The 20,940-nt window shown below is 31.3% G+C and overlaps 2 protein-coding genes across 2 annotated transcripts; one reads left to right on the top strand and one right to left on the bottom strand.

Moving 5' to 3' along the window:
* Window positions 1-5,471: 5,471 nt before the first annotated feature.
* Window positions 5,472-16,459, top strand: Btn (buttonless). The gene is made up of 4 exons (XM_076431763.1): window positions 5,472-5,995; window positions 7,964-8,202; window positions 15,472-15,632; window positions 16,324-16,459. The coding sequence occupies exons 1-4, from the start codon at window positions 5,751-5,753 to the stop codon at window positions 16,408-16,410; spliced, it is 732 nt and encodes a 243-aa protein (XP_076287878.1). The 5' UTR covers window positions 5,472-5,750; the 3' UTR covers window positions 16,411-16,459.
* Window positions 16,404-20,603, bottom strand: LOC143212709 (MKI67 FHA domain-interacting nucleolar phosphoprotein). Its single transcript, XM_076431764.1, has 4 exons — window positions 20,300-20,603; window positions 20,012-20,227; window positions 16,897-17,005; window positions 16,404-16,804 (listed from the first exon to the last, which is right to left on the bottom strand). The coding sequence occupies exons 1-4, from the start codon at window positions 20,435-20,437 to the stop codon at window positions 16,569-16,571; spliced, it is 699 nt and encodes a 232-aa protein (XP_076287879.1). The 5' UTR covers window positions 20,438-20,603; the 3' UTR covers window positions 16,404-16,568.
* Between the last annotated feature and the right edge of the window lie 337 nt (window positions 20,604-20,940).

Raw genomic sequence — 20,940 nt, 5'->3', positions numbered from 1 at the left:
TTTTAGACGAAACACCCTGTATAGTATAATACTAACAAGGATATAATAATAATACAATATAATACAATACTAATGAGGATATAATAATAATAATATAATATAATACTAATAAGAGGATATAATAATACTCCCTCTGTCCCATAATAATAGTAGCAAGTGAATATTTAAACGGGAATTATTGGCGAATGCAGCTGTAAGTTATGTTGTAGCGCAAAATTGCGAAGTCTTCACTCAAAATCAATGTTTCATGATATCTGTCATTTGTTTTGACGCACCTTTCAATTTTTAGGTGAACCTAATTATTACGAATTATAACTATTTTTCTAATTTCATCCGCTGATCGAAATCAATTGTTTTATTTCAGTTAGTTGAATATCAAACCATTGTAAAAGTAAGATGAAAAAAAACAAGTTATGCTGGCTGGAAGCAATGAAGAACGATGGCTCCAATAATTAATTTTAAGCTCACGCATATATGTATAATACAAGTTTAAAATGCAGTAACGAAATTATTGAAAAATCCAGAAAAACTATCTGTACACTCAAAATAAAAATTACGAGTAATATTTTTACTTTATTGACAAATGTAATGTAGTGTTTTGATAATAAATTAAATTCATCAACTGCTACTATTATTATGGGACAGAGAGAGTAATATAATATAATACTAATAATGATATAATTATAATATATAATATAATACTATAATAATGACATAATAATAATAACTGCATAAACAATACAAATGTATTGTGACAGTGAAATATCTGCATAAATGATACAAATAAGTAACACATATCCAGAACCCTCTGATTTTTTTATACTCTGGACTCTTACGTACTTTCAGTGCTGATTACGAATATGATAGTGAAATTGGAAAGAATTGAAAAAAACCATAATAATCATAGTCTTTTCCATTTATTTCCGTAAATAATGGTAATTTTGAACAATACTTCCAATAACAGTTGTAGGTCTCACCGAACTACACATTTTATGTCATATTGATTTTTGTCATAAAGACAGTAGTTTTTGAAAGAAACGATATTAAATGTTCAAAACTTCATATAACTCGTATAACCTGGATTTTCTTCTGCGTGGTCGGGCAGGCCCAACGGCCGGCCCTCTCCGCCCCCGCCACCGCCTAATCCAAACTAAATCTGATCGCATAATCTTTGCATTCTACATATATAACCGCCATACAGAATTTGAACTAAATAGTAATGGATAAATCATGCGATCATTCAAATCGAGGGTGGCTCCGTATAAGTAAATAATTACCTATCATTTTTCTCAGAAAGTATTATCTTTATGATAAAAATCAATACCACATAAAATGTGTATTTTGATGAGGTCTACAACTTTTATCTGAAGTATTTTTCAAAATGCCCATTATTTACGGAAGTAAAAAGATAACTTTTTTTATGGTTTTTTCATGGTTTCCGCTATGAAAATAAAATTCGCGCCAATTTTCACTATTATATTTGTAATCAGCACGTCAAAATACGTAAGAATCCAGAGTATAAAAAAAATCGGAGGTATATTTAATAAAATATACATTTTTTAAAATGTTTGACAGAATTAATTTGACCCCCGGCGAGTTATTTTGGGTCATAACAGCCAAAATAATAGGTTTATGTAAAAAATGTATATAACCTTTTTTGTAGAGCTTTTTCTGAGCTTCATTTTTTGTTTGAAACTTTTTTCTCTAATCTTTTCTAAAATCAATATTTTCGAAAATATTTAGTAAGAACTGTCAAAACTTTGAAGGGGGCTGGGGGCAAACGAGGCTTTGTCGCCAAAAATCCTTTTAGGGACTTTCTTCTGTAATCAAGGATAAGCTTTGGCAAAAATTTCATCAAAATCGGAGGGATGTCGCTTTCGGAAGTACACCCAAAACCGCTGACGCTATGTTTAATGTTAAATAAACTGTGTATAGCTGAATAAGACTCGCTTCTAAACATGAGTAAATGTAATTTAAAACAGTAAGAACATTAGAAGAATTCTTATAAACATACTATGAGAGAAAATGAATTTCTGATTCACTCCAGCTTTTTTTGTTGCAAATTTTTGTTTTGCATGAAGAGACGCTGTCTAATAATATAATTGTTGAGCATTGATGACGGACAAGAATGAGAAATTTTAAATAACTCGTGTGTAAGTCAAATCAGAAATACAGTTTAGTAAAGCACACATGGGATTTCACATTATTTGTGGATGATTAATAATTGCAGAGAGTTGAAAATAAAATCGAGCAAAGAAAATAAATTCCTGTTTCATTCCAGTTTGTTGCAATTCAGGTAGAAAATGTTTATTTTATTTTGTAACTAATTTCCAACTAAGCTTATAACAATTCAATGAAAACTACAGCAAAGTGGTTCTGATTACTATTAAAATCGTTTAGACGATGACGAATTAAATTGATTTCAAATTATAATTAATCTTCACAATAGTACAATTTTGGATAAAATGGGATAATATCTTTATTTACAAATACAGTATACATACAATATTTATGCTATTAATTATTATAATATTTATAAATATAGACAATCATTTTCTACTGAATTATATGTACTAAACTGCAACTCTTAAATTCATATTAGAACACGAATAGATAAACTTAAATCCAGATTGTGTGATGGTAAAATATAAATTCTACTTCCTAAATAAACAAAAGCAGAAACATTTGAGTAAAATTTTTCTATTGAATTCAATATATTACTCTCCAATATTTTAGTGCAGCTAAACATAAAAGCATAAACGCTCTTTTTCATTTCCGTTAGTAAAAGCGACGGGAAAATATAAAACTTTTTAGTTCGGTGCTGTATAAATATTTTTTAGGAGGCCATGTTACAACACTGTGATGGTACAATATAAATTCTACTTACGAAATAAATATGTCAGTTCATACTGTCCCCCTGAGTAATTAAGATTTGTTTGGACAAGATGAATCTCGGATGAATTTCAGAAAAACGTTCGTGTGGCCCCTCAGCCTTCCTCCCACAACTCGGTCGTTCTCCAACCACACATCTACCCTGATTTCTATCAGCCTATCGGAGTGCTTTAACGTCTGCTAGTTTGACATTTCCGAGTTAGTGCTAAGACGGTTCACAAGTAGTGCTCGATCTGACGGTAGTGTCCCCTTTAACGTGCTCGGCTGTTGCAAAATTGTCGAAAGTGAGATAAGTTGCCAGAAAATAAAACAATTAAGAGAGAAATTACCAAGAAATAAAAAACTGAAGGAAAAGTAAGTTTTTCAAACTTGACTTGTTTCAATCCTCTGTTAGAGTAACTTAAAAGCCGTGACTCTTGTCAACGTTGATCTATGCATCTGTTATTTTACAAACAATACACATCAGTGTTCTACAATTATTAATAATTAGACAGCGAATTTTACTGTTTTAAAACAGTGGAAACATTAGAAGAATTTAGAAAACTTTTATATTATTTTGAACCGGTTGCCAGGAATTAAACAATTTAAGAAAGTTTTCAAACTTGATTTGTTTCAATTCTCTCTTTTGGAGTAACTTAAAAGCCCTGACTCTTGTCAACGTTAATCAATACATCTGTTATTTTACAAACAGTAGTGCACATGCTCTACAATTATAAATAATTAGACAGAGAATTTTATGGACATATGACAATGAGTAGATGTAATTTAAAACAGTAAAACCAAGAATTTAGAAGAATTTAGAAATACTGTGTGTATGTGTTTTATATTATTTTCTACCTATTAGGCATAGTAGGAAAGAAAATCAGTTTCTGCATAGCTTCAGTTTGTTGCAATTTAAGTAGAAAATTATTATTTTGCAGGAAGATCCGCTGTCTGTATTAATAATTTACATATAACGTTGACAGTTAAACGCCTAATGTACCATTGTGAAGGTTAATTATAATTTGAAATAAATTCATTCACCGTTTAAACGAATATAATAATCAAAATCTTACTGTGGTGTAATTTTCACTGAATTGTTATAAACTTACATAGTTGAAATATGGTACAACCAACAGAAAGGGTATATGTATGTTATAATTAGACAGCGGATCTTTATGCAAAATAAAAATTTTCTCCATTTCTTCGAAGTGAAATCGAAATTTATTTTATTCGTAAATATGTTTAATAGGTTGAAGATAATATCACAGTATTTTTAAATTCTTTTAATGTTTTTACTGTTTCCATTTACACAAAACTCAGTAGTTTTGTCACAAATGCGTAAAATCCGCTATCTAACAATTATTAATAAACTACAAATAATGTTAAACGCTATGTGTTTCCATAAACTGTCCCCTTTAACGTGTTCGGCCGTTGCAAAATTGTAAAAGTGAAAGAAGTTGCCAGGAAATTAAGAAGTAAAGGAAAAGTAAGTTGTTCAAACTTGAATTCTTTCAATCCTCTTTTAGAGTAACTTAAAAGCCACTCTTGTCAACGTTCATCTATGCATCTCTTACTTTATTAACAATTGATTTTAATGAAAAAAACTGTTTATTAACATCGACGCTCTACAATTATTGATAATTAGACAGCGGAGTTTATGCAATTATGCCAAAAATGAGTGATGTAATTTAAAACAGCAAAAACATTAGAAGAATTCTTATAAACATATTATGAAAGGAAATTAATTTCTGCTTCACTGCAACTTGTTGTAATTCAGGTAGAATATTTTTATCTTGCATAAAGATCCGCTCTCTAATAAAATATAATTGTAGAGCATTGATGAGAGACAAGAATGAAAAATTTTAGGTAACTCATGTGCAAGTCAAATTAGGAATAAAGTTTAAAAAAACAAATGACCCTCCACATTATTTGTAGATCATTAATAATTGTTAGACGGCGGATTTTATGCATTTGTGACAAAAGTGAGAGTAGGTGTAATTTAAAACAGTAAAAACATTGAAAGAATTTAAAAATACTGTGATGAAATACTGTCAAAAATAATGTCGGGGGTCAATATGAAATGGACACTCTTAAAAATGGCATAGCTTTTTTAAAATTGGCCCTATGGACTTGAATTTTTTAAAGATGTTAGACCGACTAGTTTGCTGGAGAATGAATAAACAAAAATTTGTTTCGATTGCAATTGGTAGGGACCATACAAAATTTAAAAATGCGTTTTGTAGATTTCAGTAACTTATATGCATACTGAAAATTTCATCAAAATCCGTTAATGATGCAATGAGCTACAAACGTTTAAAGATGAGAGCTTAAATCTTGTCACGGAATTTCACCCTTAAGCTCTCATCTTTAATTATTACAACATTAACCGATTTCGATGAAATTTTCAGTATGCGTATAAGTTACCGAAATCTACAAAACGCATTTTTAAATTATCGTTACAGGCTCATTGTCAGATAAAAATGTTGACAAAACATCGTTTTCTAAATGACGTATAATCTCTAGCAATTGCAATCTAAACAAATTTTTGTTTTCTCATTCTCCAGCAAACTAGTCGGTCTAACATCTATAAAAAATTCAAGTCCTTTGGACTAATTTTAAAACAGTTATGCGATTCTTTAAGAGTTGCCACTTAATATTGTCCCCGACTGTATAAACGACCTAGTCCACTTTTCATAATTATGGGCACATTTGATCCCTACCGATGTGGAAATGAAAACTAACAAAGAAATTATTTTAGCTCGTCTCGTGGAATAGAAATTTCCAAATTCCTGGTGAAATTACAGAATCTATACTTAAGAAGATGTACGTTTCCGTTTGATAAACGTCGAACAACATTTCAATCTGTTCCAGACGAAATGGAGCAGCCCGAAGAAGTATCTTTGGAGAATACCTTAGAAACAACACTCCCCTCCCCGCCGTATCTTCAACTAAACTTCCAGAGTTCTTGTTATCCTGGCAACTGGAAGTTCTGGAATAATATATCGAATCTGTGCAATATGTCTACGTCGATGAATGGAGCCGGCGAAATGAATTTGGCTTCGCCTTACGCTGCAAATGGCCCCTCGCATTCCTTCGAGCAGAACAATGATCGGATGTACAGGTAAACGTAGTATACAAACAAAGAAGAGAATAGTAATCAATTACTGCACATTCAAGTATCGTACGAGGTATTCACAATTTTAAAATTTTACAGCTTTAGAATTTTACAATTTCACAATCTTAAAAATTTAGAATTTTCCAATTTTCCAATTTCACAATTTTACAACTTTAGAATTTTACAACTCCACAATTCCACAATTTCGCTATTTGACTATGTTATTTTGCGTCTATCTAATCAATTACTGAACATTCCAGTATCGTACGAAGTATTCACAATTTTACAACATTGGAATTTTCTCAATTTTACAATGTCACAATTCTAAAACTTTAGAATTGTACAATTTCACAGTTTTACAATTTGACAACATTAAAATTTAAAAATTTTACAACTAGAATTTTACAATTTTCAATATTATAATTTCTCAATTTTACAACATTACAAATTTACAAATTCACAATTTTTCAATATTATAATTTCATCATTTTACAAGTTTAGCATTTTACTACTAATAAAATTGTACAATTTCACAATTTGACAGACACAATTTTACAACCTTACAATTTCACAATTTTTCTATTTTCCAGTATTGGAATGTTACATTTTTCCAATTTTACAATTTCACAATTTTAAAACTTTAGAATTGTACAATTTCACAGTTTTACAATTTTACAACATTAAAATTTAAAAATTTTACAACTTGAGAATTTTACTATTTTCAATATTATAATTTCTCGACTTTTTACAACATTACTATTTCACAAATTCAAAATTTTTCAATATTATAATTTCATCATTTTACAAGTTTAGCATTTTACAACTAACAGAAGTGTACAATTGCACAATTTTACAATTTTACAATATTCAATATTATAATTTCTCAATTTTACGACATTACAATTTCACAAATTAAAAATTTTTCAATATTATAATTTCACAAGTTTAGCATTTTACAACGAATAGAAGTGTACAATTTCACAATTTGACAGACTTACAATTTTACAACCTTACAATTTCACAATTTTTCTATTTTACGATTTCACAATTTTACAATTTCGCAATTTCACTATTTGGCAATTTGACAATTCTACAATTTTCTAAAATTGTCACAACCTGGAAAATTAGTAAGGATGCTTTACTTTTACTTTTAGTACACTTTTGGTTCTTTCAAATATTTTGCAACTTCAAAATCATCATCTGAATGAGCAGGGAGACAGAGTATAATTGAAAAATCGTAAAATTTTTAATTTGTAAAGTTGTAAAATTGTAAAGTTGTTCTTTTTTTAATTTGAGAAACAATTTTAGATAGTTGTAAAATTGTAAACAGTATTCAAAGAACTGTTTACATTATTAAATATGTCGCTATCTAATTACTGAACATTCAAGTATTTACATTATTAACACGTTCGCTGCCGGGCGACATTTTCAATAACGGTTCCACCACGCCAACAAATTTTAATTAATTATAATAAATCTCTTGGATTACGCCAATTGTTGTGTTTTTTTCTAATCCCCAAAGCCAGATACCTTCAAAGAACATGAAAATACTCCGAGTTTGATCGTATATGGCGTAGGTAAAACAAAAACGTTCTACGAATTAACTCGCAGCTGGCGCCTAAACACAAACTTCGACCTACGAGATAACTCGTTGTTGGCACACAGCGAACGTGTTAAATATGTGTTGTTATCTAACCAATTATTACTAAACATTTAAATACTGTACGAGGTATTGTATCAATTTCATATGCATAAAGAAAATCATACAGAATGGAATTGTGGTAAGTCGCACGGAACGTTTAATTTTCGAGTTAAAATCGCTCCGAGTGCAAAGGGTTTAAGAAAGAGGTTCCTAAACGGTTTCTATCGCTTATAATAGTGCACACAATTTTTATTTTGCATTTAAAATGCAATGCATTTAAAAACCACGATTTCAATGATTCTTTACATTAATCTTTCTTTATGTACGATAAGGTGGGAGCAATACTACAACGAAAATACTGAAAAAGAGGATACTCATTATCTGGACAGAGGGGAAGACATTATTTGCGAAAAGACTCAAGACCGTGAAATCACCACTACCATGTTTCGTGCCTGGGAGGTTCCATTTCTTCAAAATACTGTGCAGAACACTGGAGACGAAGCTAAATGTCACTTGTGGCAATATTCGCAGGGTGCGACAAGCATCGGTGACGAAAGAACGCTGTTATTAGGTAGTATGTTGGTAATTAACTTCTAATAGCCTCGTTTGATGACTTTACTGTCGCCAATATGGTTACATTGAAGCACGTGGTAGTCTAAATATTTTTCTAATCAGCAACTGCTTTTCTAGTCCAGAGCAAAGTTGTAGAGAATTATTCTACACTAATGTCTCGGAGCCTAATAAAAGCATGATTAAATAGAATTCGTTCAAATGTTGCTGCGAACATTGAACATTAAACATTAAACATTAATTTCATGAGTTAATTTCTTAATTATTCGATCATGAGTACAGTTATTAATGTAAAATAAAAGATTGTCGTTATATGAACAAGGAAAATAAATTGATATGGTAGAATATAAATGAAGAATAATAGATGATCTGGTTGACAAAATAATTAAAACATCACTGTTTAATAGGGGTGTGCGAGATTCCCGAAAATGTTCGAGCTTCTCGTAAAATATCCGAGATTCCCGAGAATTTTCGGGATTCCCGACAATGTACGGCATATAGAATAATATTTGGGATTCCCCGAAAGTATCGTTATTCGTAATTACTTTCTACAATATATTACTAACATAAACATTCCCGACCAATAAGATATGTAATCTTCGAGAGCACAATAGCTTTTTGTATGGAGAAACTTCAAAATGTCGGGAATCACAGATATTTTCGGGAATTCCGAGACTTTCAGGATTCCTGTGAATTTTCGGGATTCCGTCCCGATCTCGCGAGAAATTCCCGTCCCGACCGGGATCTCTTATTTATTATCGTAAGTTTGATATTAATGCCACATAAAATAACATTTTGTGCAGACTAAATTATTTCCGATTGTTTTCAATTTTAGATAGCATGTAATTGAAACTATTATTTATTATTTCAAGTTTGATATTAATGCCACATAAAATAACATTTCGTGCAGATGAAATTATTTTCAATAATTATCTAACAAGAATTTATTGACCAATGCTGGGATAAATAAAAGCTCGAGGCCGTAAAAAGGTTAATAGAAATTGTTATCTGCAATCAAATCAATTTTTCTAGTCCAGACTGAAGTTATCGAAAATTATTATACACTAATAAAAGCCAATAAAAGCATGCTTAAATAGAATTCGTTCAAATATTGCTGTAAACATTGAACAGTGATCTGATTTACCAGATCTGTTTTAATTTCGTGGATTAATTTTCAAATTATTATAAAACGTTGCAAGGTTGTCGTTAGATGAACATGGAAAATAAATAGTAGAATATACATGAAGAATAATGGATGAAATGGGGGGTTGGCAAAAATGAAACGTCACTGTTTATAGTTTATATTGTTTACATTTTTGTGAAAAATCAAGTCACAAAAGATTGCATGTAATCCAAACTATTATTTATTATCTTAAGTTTGATATTAATGCTACATAAAATAACATTTCGTACATATTCAATTATTTTTAATTATCCTACAAGATTTGACTCTCTAAATAAAAGAGATCGTACAAAGTTTAATAGGAATTATTATTTGCATCAATCTATTATTGATATTTTCTATTATCGATATCTATTATTCTATTACATATATGTATGTATATTCTGTTATCCTATTATAATCTATTATTGATATTAAGGTATTATCAATCAATAATATCAAATTATTGGTTATCGCAAAATTGTTCACCTTTTTATCTGAACTCGATCATAGCTGTATCATCTTTATTTTATTTTACTTAAAAAATTGGACAGGCCAATCAAGAACTTCCAAAAATAAATCAATTTTGCCGCACGATTATGATCGTTACTCTCATTACTCTGTTTTGCGTGGAGAATGTTAATGCACATCAGTGATGCCATATGCGGGGAGTCACGGTGAAATGATGGGGAATGAGTGGGACGAATGGGAGACACGTTGCACGTGCGCGATGGGGACCGTGGGGTGTGCGCCTGCGCACGGTGCTGGAATGGAATAGTGGAAGGGGTATGTAGGAGAGTACGGGAGCTCCGCACAGTGGGGTATTTGGCCTGAAAAAGTGGAAAAAATTCGATTTCTAAATTTTTGCGTATGGCATAAAATTTTTGTTGTTCGTTGTAGTTAAAGGTCTGCAGAATAAGGCTGCAAAATTATTTTTTCTATTTGTACACCCGTGAAGTAGTAAACTTCATCGAAAGTCGAGAGATTTTTTTAAGGCGCGCTTGGCGTTCTTAAACAGTCTCTAAGACAGCGTCTGTTCATTGGCGATTTTCAAGTGTTTGAAGGAAAATTCTGTAAATTCTTGTATTACAAAAGTTGTTCAGATAGGTATACAGAGCACTTTCGCAAAGATTTTATTTTGTGTTATCATCTAAATTAGTATAGTTATTAATATTTGAATATTACCAATCATTCTGTAAGCTTTTTAAAAATTACAAAATTTTATTGACAATTTTGTTATAGTATAAAGCGATATTGAGTGCTCTTTTTGGTGTCATTACATTCGGTAAAGATTTGTGATTATAAGCCAACAAAGTTTGATTCCGGATATGTCTGGATTCAAATTTTATAGCTAATTTAGTATTAAGCGTTTCGCGTACGCCTGCATGTTCGGTTACGCTTGGCCTCAAATAAAGAAGAAATATTATCCGAGGTAGAAATTTCTGATGTGTTTTTGGATGAAAATGAATGGTAATAATTTTAAAATGTTCTTATATGTATACCGTGTGAATCATCCAAAGTAAAACAGACGTATATCTTCGAAATTAAGCATTTTGGTTAAAAAATGTTTCTGATAAAAGTTGTATGGTTTCGAGGGGGCCATAAAATGGCGTTATTGATTTGACCGTGGATAGTCGTTTGAAAATCACGCGAAGGTCATCTTCAATTTCTTAAAAAGAAACCCCATTTTTTATTGCATATTCTTGTAGCTTGTTTTCAGAGCTTTCCAAAACGCTATAATAAAATATTTTTTTCTTAAATACTTTTCAAGTTATAATAGTGCAAATATTCCACTATCGCCTCGCTTTTTCAGGGGTTCTCGATAATCTGAGAAAAAAATGTTTCGAACAAAAGAGGAACAGTTACATAAAAGTTAAAAAAAATTTTTTTTTTCAAACAATTAAGGTAAATTTGATTTTTCAAATACTAAAATGTATTTTGGATTTCATAATGTTGTAGCCGATCTTAAGGCGAATCCAATGATATATAATATTATAACCTTGAGCCTATAAATAACGCTACAATAGTTTTTTCCACTTTTTCAGGCCAAATACCCCACTGTGCTCCGTTTGGAGCTCATTATGGCATCACTGATGCACATAATTGTTACACCGATACACCGTTGATTTCAAAATTTAAATTTTGGTTTTAGCACAAATATAGGATACTGGTTTCCTTAAAAGGTTCTTTAATTAAAACAATTCAATCTGTACGTAATGATATTTTCTGTAGTATATTATTAATATCGAGATAATAAATAATAATTGGGATTACATGCATTTTGAACTTTGTTCTTCATGATTCTTTGTGCTAGAAACGTAAAAAATAAATATATGCGCTTGTATAAACAATCTAGTGGGAGAAGAGAAGCGAAATACAGGGTGAGTCCGAAGAAACAGAACACCTAAATATGTCCGTTACTTTTCGTTGTATAAAAAAACTTCTTAGGACAAAGTTACACTGTTTAAAGGGCCACATGTAACGGTGTAAGGGAAAAAATTTTCAAGGTCATTTTTTTAAAGATTTCAAGGTCATTGATATTTTTTTAAATGGAATGAGGTATTTTTTAATACATCAATCAATGCAGCTGGACATTCGTTATAAAAATGTACTAACCTATGTATGTCGAAAAGTTAGTATAGTTCAGGAGATATTTCAATTTAAATAACTCTAAAACACCATTATAGTTAGTACTAAGACATTAGCGTTTACTTGCAAATGTAAATTGAAGAGTTAAAATTGAAATTGAAAAATTGACGTTGAAAATCAAAATTGAAGATTTGAAGTTAACGAATTGAAATTGAAAAATTGACGTCGAATTGCAAAAATTGAAATTGAAGAGCTGAAATTGAGGTTGAGGTGAAATTGAAGTTGAAATTGAAAAATTGAAGTTGAAATGGAAGAGTAGAAATTGAAGTTGAAATGGAAGAGTAAAAATTGAAGTTGAAATGGAAGAGTTGAAATTGAAATGGAAGAGGTTAAAACGAGTTGAAATTAAAGTTGTAATGGAAAAATTGAAGTTGAAAATGAAGTTGAAGAGTTGATATTAAAATTGAAATTGAAATGGAAAATTTGATATTGAAATTGAAGTTGAAATGTAAGAGTAGAAAATGAAGTTGAAATGGGAGAGTTAAAATTAAAGTTGAAATGAAAAAATTTAATTTGAAAATGAAGTTGATGAGTTGATATTGAAATTGAAGTTGAAATTGAAATTGATGTTAACGTTTACTTACTTGTGTAACGTCTTAGTTAGTAAAAGACAGTAATGGTGTTTTAGAGTTATTTAAATTGAAATGACTCCTGAACTACTAACTTTTCGACATTCATAGGTTAGTACTTTTTTTATAACGAATGTCCAGTTGCATCGATTGATGTATTAAAAAATACCTCATTCCATTTAAAAAAATATCGATGACCTTGAAATCTCATAAAAAAATGACCTCGAAAATTTTTTCCCTTACACCATTACATGTGGCCCTTCAAACAGTGTAACTTTGTCCTAAGAAGTTTTATTGTATAACGAAATGTAACGGAGATATTTAAGTGTTTTGTTTCTTCGGACTCACCCTGTATATGTTTTTAACGTTAAGAACAGTTACCTCTTATTTTTATTCCTACATAATATAACTTTTATTCGTAGTTCCAAGTAGGAATTCTCGTTGAATCAAATTTTGATAGCTATTGGCTATTGAAATCGTGTAACGCGAAGCCTCTGTTGATTGACGTTAGTCAGCAATTATGGTTGTGATAGCGGCACGGAAGCAAAGCTAAGAGCCCGGGCACCGATCCGACCACGTTCTCTCTACATTATCGCAGATCATCCTACGATTCCAGCAACTTCCATTACGCGAGCGGCACGTTTGTCAGCAACCACGCGGCTGCAACTTGTCAATGACGCATCGAATATGATGCCGCCATAAACAAAACGACAGTGCACGTCATTACTCTTGCAAAAAACGAACTAAATGTTCCTTCTACTTAATTGTTTTTATTCGGGGATGTACAGTGGAGCCGAAAAATTTTTTTAACGCTGAATTTCGGATTCTTGAGAAATTGAACGGTATTTACAACGAATTGTTAAACGTAATTTAAAGTTTCAAATGGATTTAATACGCTTCGTTCGCGGCAATATCTAATAATTACAAGCCTATTTATTTTAATTTAAAACGCGATGTTTATTAACATTAGTTTTCGAGGTATTTACGTTAATTTTTGTCAGGTCTTTTTAGTTTAATATAGAATGTAATGTTTATTAACATCACTAACAATTTTACAAGTCTATTTATTTCAATTTTGAACGCAATATTTACTAACATTGATTTTCAAAGTATTTACATTAATTTTACAAGTCTATTTATTTTAACGTAGAATGTAATATATTTATTAAAAATTTTTAATTGGTTTTCGAAGTATTTACGTTAATATTACAAGTCTATTTATTTTAATTTAGATTGCAATATTTATTAACATTGATTTTCGAAGTTTTTACGTTAATTTTACAAGTCTATTTATTTTAATTTAGAATGCAATATTTATTAACATTCGTTTTCGAGGTATTTACGTTCATTTTACAAGTCTATTTATTTTAATTTAGAATGTGATGTTTATTAACATTGGTTTTCGAAGTTTTTACGTTAATTTTACAAGTCTATTTATTTTAATTTAGATTGCAATATTTATTAACATTGGTTTTCGAAGTATTTACGTTAATTTTACATGTTTATTTATATGAATTCAGAATGCAATATTTATTGTCAGTGGTTTTGTAAGTATTTACGTTAATTTTACATTTAATTTTAATTTTACAATTAAAAAACGAACTAAATGTCCCTTCCACTTAACTATTTTTATTCGGGGATGTACAGTACAGTGGACATTTGAATTTGTATCATTTTCAAAATGATCAACATTCAACTATACCCGAGTTGTGTTAATCGAGGTCGAGACTGTCGAGAGACCTTAAACAATAAGAGAGGATGATCCAATTCTAAGGTTGTGATACCAATATAAACTCAGATTATGATTCATCATTCCTTTTAGAGTGGTAGGCTTCTACTGGTAAATGGCGGCTCTTAGCTCTTTCCCCAAAGAAAAAAAGAGTCTAACAGCTCTGATTCGACGAACGCGTTGACGATAATGCACTCATATAAATGCACGGTTACTGCACTTATGCAAAAGAATTTACATTCACTTTAAACAGTTATACAATTGTTTTAACTATCCATGAAGCTCGTAATACACCTGGATCTCTTTTTACACCGCTTTTGCAGTTAAAAGAGGTATAAGTGTACAGTAGTTGTTCCAAATAATTAAAAAAAATCTGTGCAAAGTTTGAGCTCAGTCGGATAACGGAAAAACGTGGCCCAACTGAATTAAACATTAAAATAACTAACTCAAGCCTCGTAAAATCGTCTTTATTTTTAATCTGGAAATTTTCCTGAACTTAAACTTGAAATTTCTCCTCAATTCAAAACTTGAAAATTCCCTAAATTTAAACTTGAGATTTCCCTTTTAAACTTGAAATTCCCCTGAATTAAAACTTGAAATTTCTCAATCAGTTAACAGGAAAACAAACGTATTAAACATTAAAATAATTAAATAACGATTCATAAAATCGTTTTTCCCGGATATTTTTGAAACTATTTACCGCGTCGAAAAATGTGTCACACGAAACCTGTAGATCTGGACAGACTGCGTCTTTTATGTCGTATTACTTTTATCATAAAACAAACGGTTTTCGAAAAATTGAGAAAAATGTCGGACCAAATGAATTAAACATTGAAATAATTAATTTAAGGCTCGTAAAATTGTTTTTCTCGAATATCTTCGAAACTATTTACCGCGTCGAAAAATATGTTAAATGAAACCTGTAGATCTGTGGACAGGCTGCGTCATCTTTTATGTTCTGGTCTTCGTTCTTTTTGTAATACAAACGGTTTTCGAAAAATTGACAAGTATAAGAAAGTACTTGCAAGTACTTTTTTTCAGGTACAACAAAGTAAAATGTGTTAACAACGGTATAAAAATTCAGGTTTATATCACATTTAATGAAGTGCAAACTGTGATGTTGTCTGATGTGAACAAAGTAAAAAAATGGTTTAATTTCAGAAGCGGGGAAGAGATTAACCAATGAGAAACCTCGAAAGGAGAGGACCGCATTTACGAAACAACAGATTCAGCATCTGGAGTATGAATTCGCACATAGTAATTATCTGACACGATTACGCCGTTATGAAATAGCAGTCGCGTTGGATTTAACGGAGCGGCAGGTGAATCAATAATACGACAATCCCCCTAAATGAATCATTCAGTCAACACTCGATTAACCAGGATTAAGCCACAGAATTTACCATTCAAGTTCAAGTCGAAGTCCAAAAATTCATAATTTAAAGTTTAAGAGATCAGATTCAAAAGTTAAAGACTTCAAGTTAACAGAGTTCAAAAGTCTAAAAGTTCAAGTTATAAAGAGTTCAAAAGTTCAAGTAAACTTTTGCACTTCAACTCGAACTTCTGAATTTTTTTTAGTTGAACTTCAACTCTTGAACTTGAACTTTTAGACTTGAAGCCTTTAGCTTTTGAACTTCTAGACGAACTTTTGAACTTGAAGTCTTTAACTTTTGAACTTGAACTTTGAACCGTGAATTTTTTCACTTCAACTAGAAGTTCTGGCGTAGAAATTCAACTCTTAAAGAAGTTCAAAAGCGAAAGAGTTGAAGTTCAAAAGTTAATGACCTCAAGTTCAAGAGTTGAGATTCAAATTCAAAAATCCAAATGTTGGAGTTGAAGTTCAAAAGCTAAAGAGTTGAAGTTCAAACATTTACGTTTCAAAGTTAAAGAGTTCAAGTGCAAAAGCTAAAAAGTTCAAGTTGAAAGGTCTAAAAGTTCGTACTTTTGGATTAACCATTCCAGAACCACAAACGCATGATTAACTTTTGTTTAATATAATTACCTACTTTTCAGGTGAAAGTTTGGTTCCAAAACAGACGAATGAAGTGGAAGAGGACGAAAGGTGGTGCCGGAAACAATCAAGAAAAACTAGCTTCCTGACCAACTGTTTTTATTCAAACTTGATTAAGCTTATATTACTGTATCACTGTAAATAGTGTTTTATACAAAACGATTACGTTTAATGTGTCTATAATACTTAAGTTCAACTTCTGCGCTGTAATTACGTACTATTAACATTAAAAGTATTTATGTAATAGTTACGCCTTCGTATCATTCGGTGCAAATGTGAGATCAACGCCCATACCTTTCAATTTCTGTTCTAGAGCAGACAATTTATCTTGCGTACTCTGCACAAAACTCTTATGGCTCCTAGTACTGTTATTTTTTAAGCTATTCGTGGTATTTCTGTTTATCAGTTTCGGATAAACCTCGCTCGTCCATGGAGTTCCAGCAAAGAAGCGTGTATGTTGCTTCTCCGGTGGTAGATAGGTAGCTAAACAATATAAAATTTCATTTCGTGTTGATTTACTATAAATTAAGTAATACTCATTTATATAGAATACTAGGTAAGTCTTCATACTATACCTTTCAGTAGTCTATCGCACATTAGATAGTTATTCATTGTGTCCGCAGCTATTTTTGCTACATCCGAATGCTCGAATTCAACGTAGCCATAACCACGACTCTTACCGGTCTAGAATACAAAATTCCAATTTCTATTTATTTCATTTTCTATTTCTATGTTAGCTTGTAAATTAAAGTATTTGCAGTATCTTCGAAAGTGGCTTTTTAACCCTCATCCGTCCCTTGTTCCGCGAACTGAGCTATTGGCTATGTATTCACGCAGAGTAAAATCACAGATTTCTTTAATATGTAATAGTAATATGTGAGAGCCTAGTAAATTATATTTACTATATGCGTACAGTGTGAGGCACTAACTATTGCCACCTACAATAACTCCAAAAGTATGATAATAGTAGTGTCACGTCCGATGGTTCAGTCATCGCTATCAATATACCTTTCGAATTTCTTTGTATGCTTAATCTAATAATGTTGTACGAGAAACTAAATATTAAATACTATTGTTGATAATCACTGTCGAACTATCGTATATTACACCACATTGCGTGCGATAGAATTAGGAAACCTCATTTTGAATTTGAATCTTTATTGAACTAAATAAATGCGTAGCGAAATTTATTTCATTAAATAATACATTGTCAGTCATTTCCAAATATAAATCATCAGCGAATATCCGTTGAAGACTGTCCATCACTGAAGACTGCGAAGATTTTTCAGAAGAATCGATGAGCAATAAATTGTTGATCTATGAGATGCGCAGAGTGATATGATCTACCCAAGAGGAGGATAAAAAATACAATAGAAGAGAGTGACAGAGAAGAAAACGATTAAGAGGAATTGGTGATCAAGTAACCACCTTATGAAAATTAAGAACAAAGGATTGATCGATCTATAAAAGGGATGGCTCCCCTCAATAGGAGCTCAGTTCACAAACCACAGTACGCTATCCAAGAACATCAATTCATACTAAGTTCATCATTACCATATCATCATAAGAAAAGAAAAAATCAACGCAGAAGCCCCTGGAGCACAAACCTCCACCGCCAAATCAACGCAGAAGCCTTCAGCAAGAAGATTGTTCTAATCAAAAGAAGAAATCTACCCAGTGGTAATTACTAACAAAATATAATAAGATTTTGAGAAACATTATGTATCTCCGAAATTTGGTGTTTAAAATATACTTTTGTTTATTTCTATTCAAAAAATAAAATATCAAATCATTTTTAAAGAAACCACCCAACTTCGATTTCTATGTTTCAATTCCATGATCAAAGTCACATAGAATATTAAGAAATCCTCAATTACCCGAACCAAAGCCGGTGAATGCAGGTAGGTTCAAAACTGCGTTGTATCTCAATTCCAATCAATTCAAATCTATTAAATTAAATTTCAATTAAACTATCAAATCTTTAATACGTCCATCTTAGGACATAACAGTAGAAAAGTTTTCGAAATAAAAGTTGCATCAAACAACAGGAGCCATAGTGTAACGTTAATCTTTTGTTGCTAGGTGGAGTCGCTTCAGAGGTGTGAAAGTCACCTTTGTTTTTTTAAAATAGAATGCTATGTTTCGGTAGTTATATTTTCTGATAGCGGCTATTGAGACAAATCCAACAAGGCGCAACATTAAGGTCCTTGAAGGTTAGCAAAGGTGATTTATGAGAAAAAAGGCGAAATGAACTTGCATTTATAGAAGTATTTATCACGGATTGAGTAGTATTTCCTATCGCTTCAGCACTTATCAAATCACATACTCTAACAATTTATGGTAGAAATGTATCCAATTGTACAGCGTGTAGGGTGAGAACGTTGAGAATATCGTTCAGTGTATTTACTAAATACACTATGTGTTTTTGCAAATTTGCTTATTTTCCAATTGATCGAATCAGTGCGCCGATAACATTAATTGTAGTTTAAACAATTGTCGATCGAGATTCAGAGAACTGTTGTATTTACTAAACCTGACAATGACTAATAAACACTTCTGGACAATATCGCAGGACATCAATCATAAGAATGGTAAGATAAAGTTATTTCATTTCAAAATTAATATAAGCACTTAATACAGTTATTTGATCTAAATCAAAATTTTTTTATTTTTAAGGGTGCGCCGGAGCGGAAATAGTAACATTAACAACGCCAATCGAGGTAAACTACGAAGACAGAGAAGCAGATATGTTTCTCGCAGGAAAGACACTGACAGAGTGAATATGAATCACGCGGGCGGGCTGCATTTAGCAAAGAATAAAATTTTTTTATGCTCTTTGTGTTGAAATACTCTCTGTATTATTGCGGGTTAGCGTACAGAGCCCTTTTTTGGAAAAAGTGTACAGAAAAAAATATCTTCTATAAAAATGTACACTTTTGTTGTTTATAAAGTTCCAAGAGTCAAATTGCAAAAAAGGGCTTTGTACGGAGCCCCGCAATAATGCAGAGAATATTTCAACACAAAGAGCATAAAAAAGTATTGCTTCTTCACTAAATGCAGCCAGCCCACGTGATCGGAAAATCAAGCTGTTTCATATTCTCTGTCAGTGTCTTTCCTGCGAGAAACATATCTGCTTCTCTATTGCCGATTGGCGAGCGGAAATAGTGATATTTTTGCTCCGGCGCACCCTTAATTATCAAAAGATAAAATTAATGTACTTAATAAAGTTATTTTATGTACACATTCGAAAATATTATGATCGGTAATAAATAGACTGCAGATTTTATATATTATAGCCCCTCCTTCTTAAAATTAATGTACAAAATTTTTATTTTGCATAAAGATCTGCAGTCTAGTAATAAAATTAATCTAAGTACTGAATAAAATTCTTTCATTTAGATATTCGAAACTATTATCATCGGTAATAATTCAAGAAGACAGAAAATTAGACAGCGGATGTTTATGCAAAATAAAAATGTTCTACCTGAATTGCAACAAACTGGAGTGAAATAGAAATTTATTTTCTCTCTTAATATGTTTAATAAATTTAAAATAATATAATAGAGTTTCTAAATTCTTCTAATATTTTCACTGTTTCAAATTGCACCTATTTAATCATTTCTGTCATAAATGCATAGAATCCGCTGTCTATCAATAAAGTTTGCTACAAAATTCGAAGTACACACTTACATTTTTCGACCTAGAAACTCTTACTCTCGTCACTTTCCCAAATTGTTTGAAATAATCTTCCATTTGCTCTTCGTAAAAGCCATGAGGAATGTGACCCACGTAAACGAGGCCTCTTGTACGTTCTTTTTTTGTTTTGATTATTTTCTTCGTCGGTTTACGTGTACGTGATTTAACTCGTAATATTGATTCCTTTTTCGTCGAGCCTGCATTCTTGTCCTGTGGAATGAAATACAATTTTTGGGAAATTTCGTAATGTATAAGGTAATACTCTTACACGTGATAACTAACCTCCAAAACTTTTTTCACATTCTTCAACGCCTTCGATACGGTTGATTCTCCTTCGACATCCGACGATTTTCGTTTCACTTTTATAGCTTTCTTTATAGGTGGAATTCTTACTGCGTTTGATTTCTTTTTCAATTTCATTTTTGTGAAATTTCTGCTCGCGGTAAACAGAGTCAAAACACACTTGAACACACTACAGTACAGTCTACAGTCTACAGTCTACGTCTACCTTAGACCATATATACCTTAGACCATATATACCTATAGACCCGGCATAGGTATAGTATGTGTATAGGAAAACCGAGAGTACAGCTCGGAAAAGATAAAGGACGGTGTGACGTCACAAGATAAGTTTTAAGCAGTCTTAAGATAATTTCAAAATGGCTGAAACGGCAGACCGACGCGACGCCGACGCTACGCCATCATACACTTGCTCCGTGTAAATTTTGTGTAGCAATACATCGATGGCAAGAAATAGAAATTAAATTGAATGTTATTTCTTCCCTGAATGATTGTAATAGAGCAGAAATCATGTGTTGACATTTTCAATTTTTCAACGAATTTGAATTTCATCTACTCAATTTTTTTGTAAATGCATAAGGGGGTAGTCTACCCTCGATTTGTAACTAGAAAGGAACTAGAAT

Source organism: Lasioglossum baleicum, chromosome 10 (genome assembly GCF_051020765.1).
Source record: "Lasioglossum baleicum chromosome 10, iyLasBale1, whole genome shotgun sequence".
In the NCBI taxonomy this organism is placed as follows: domain Eukaryota; kingdom Metazoa; phylum Arthropoda; class Insecta; order Hymenoptera; family Halictidae; genus Lasioglossum; species Lasioglossum baleicum.
Note: the sequence above shows the minus strand (reverse complement) of the source record. Positions and strands in the feature narration are given on the sequence as shown.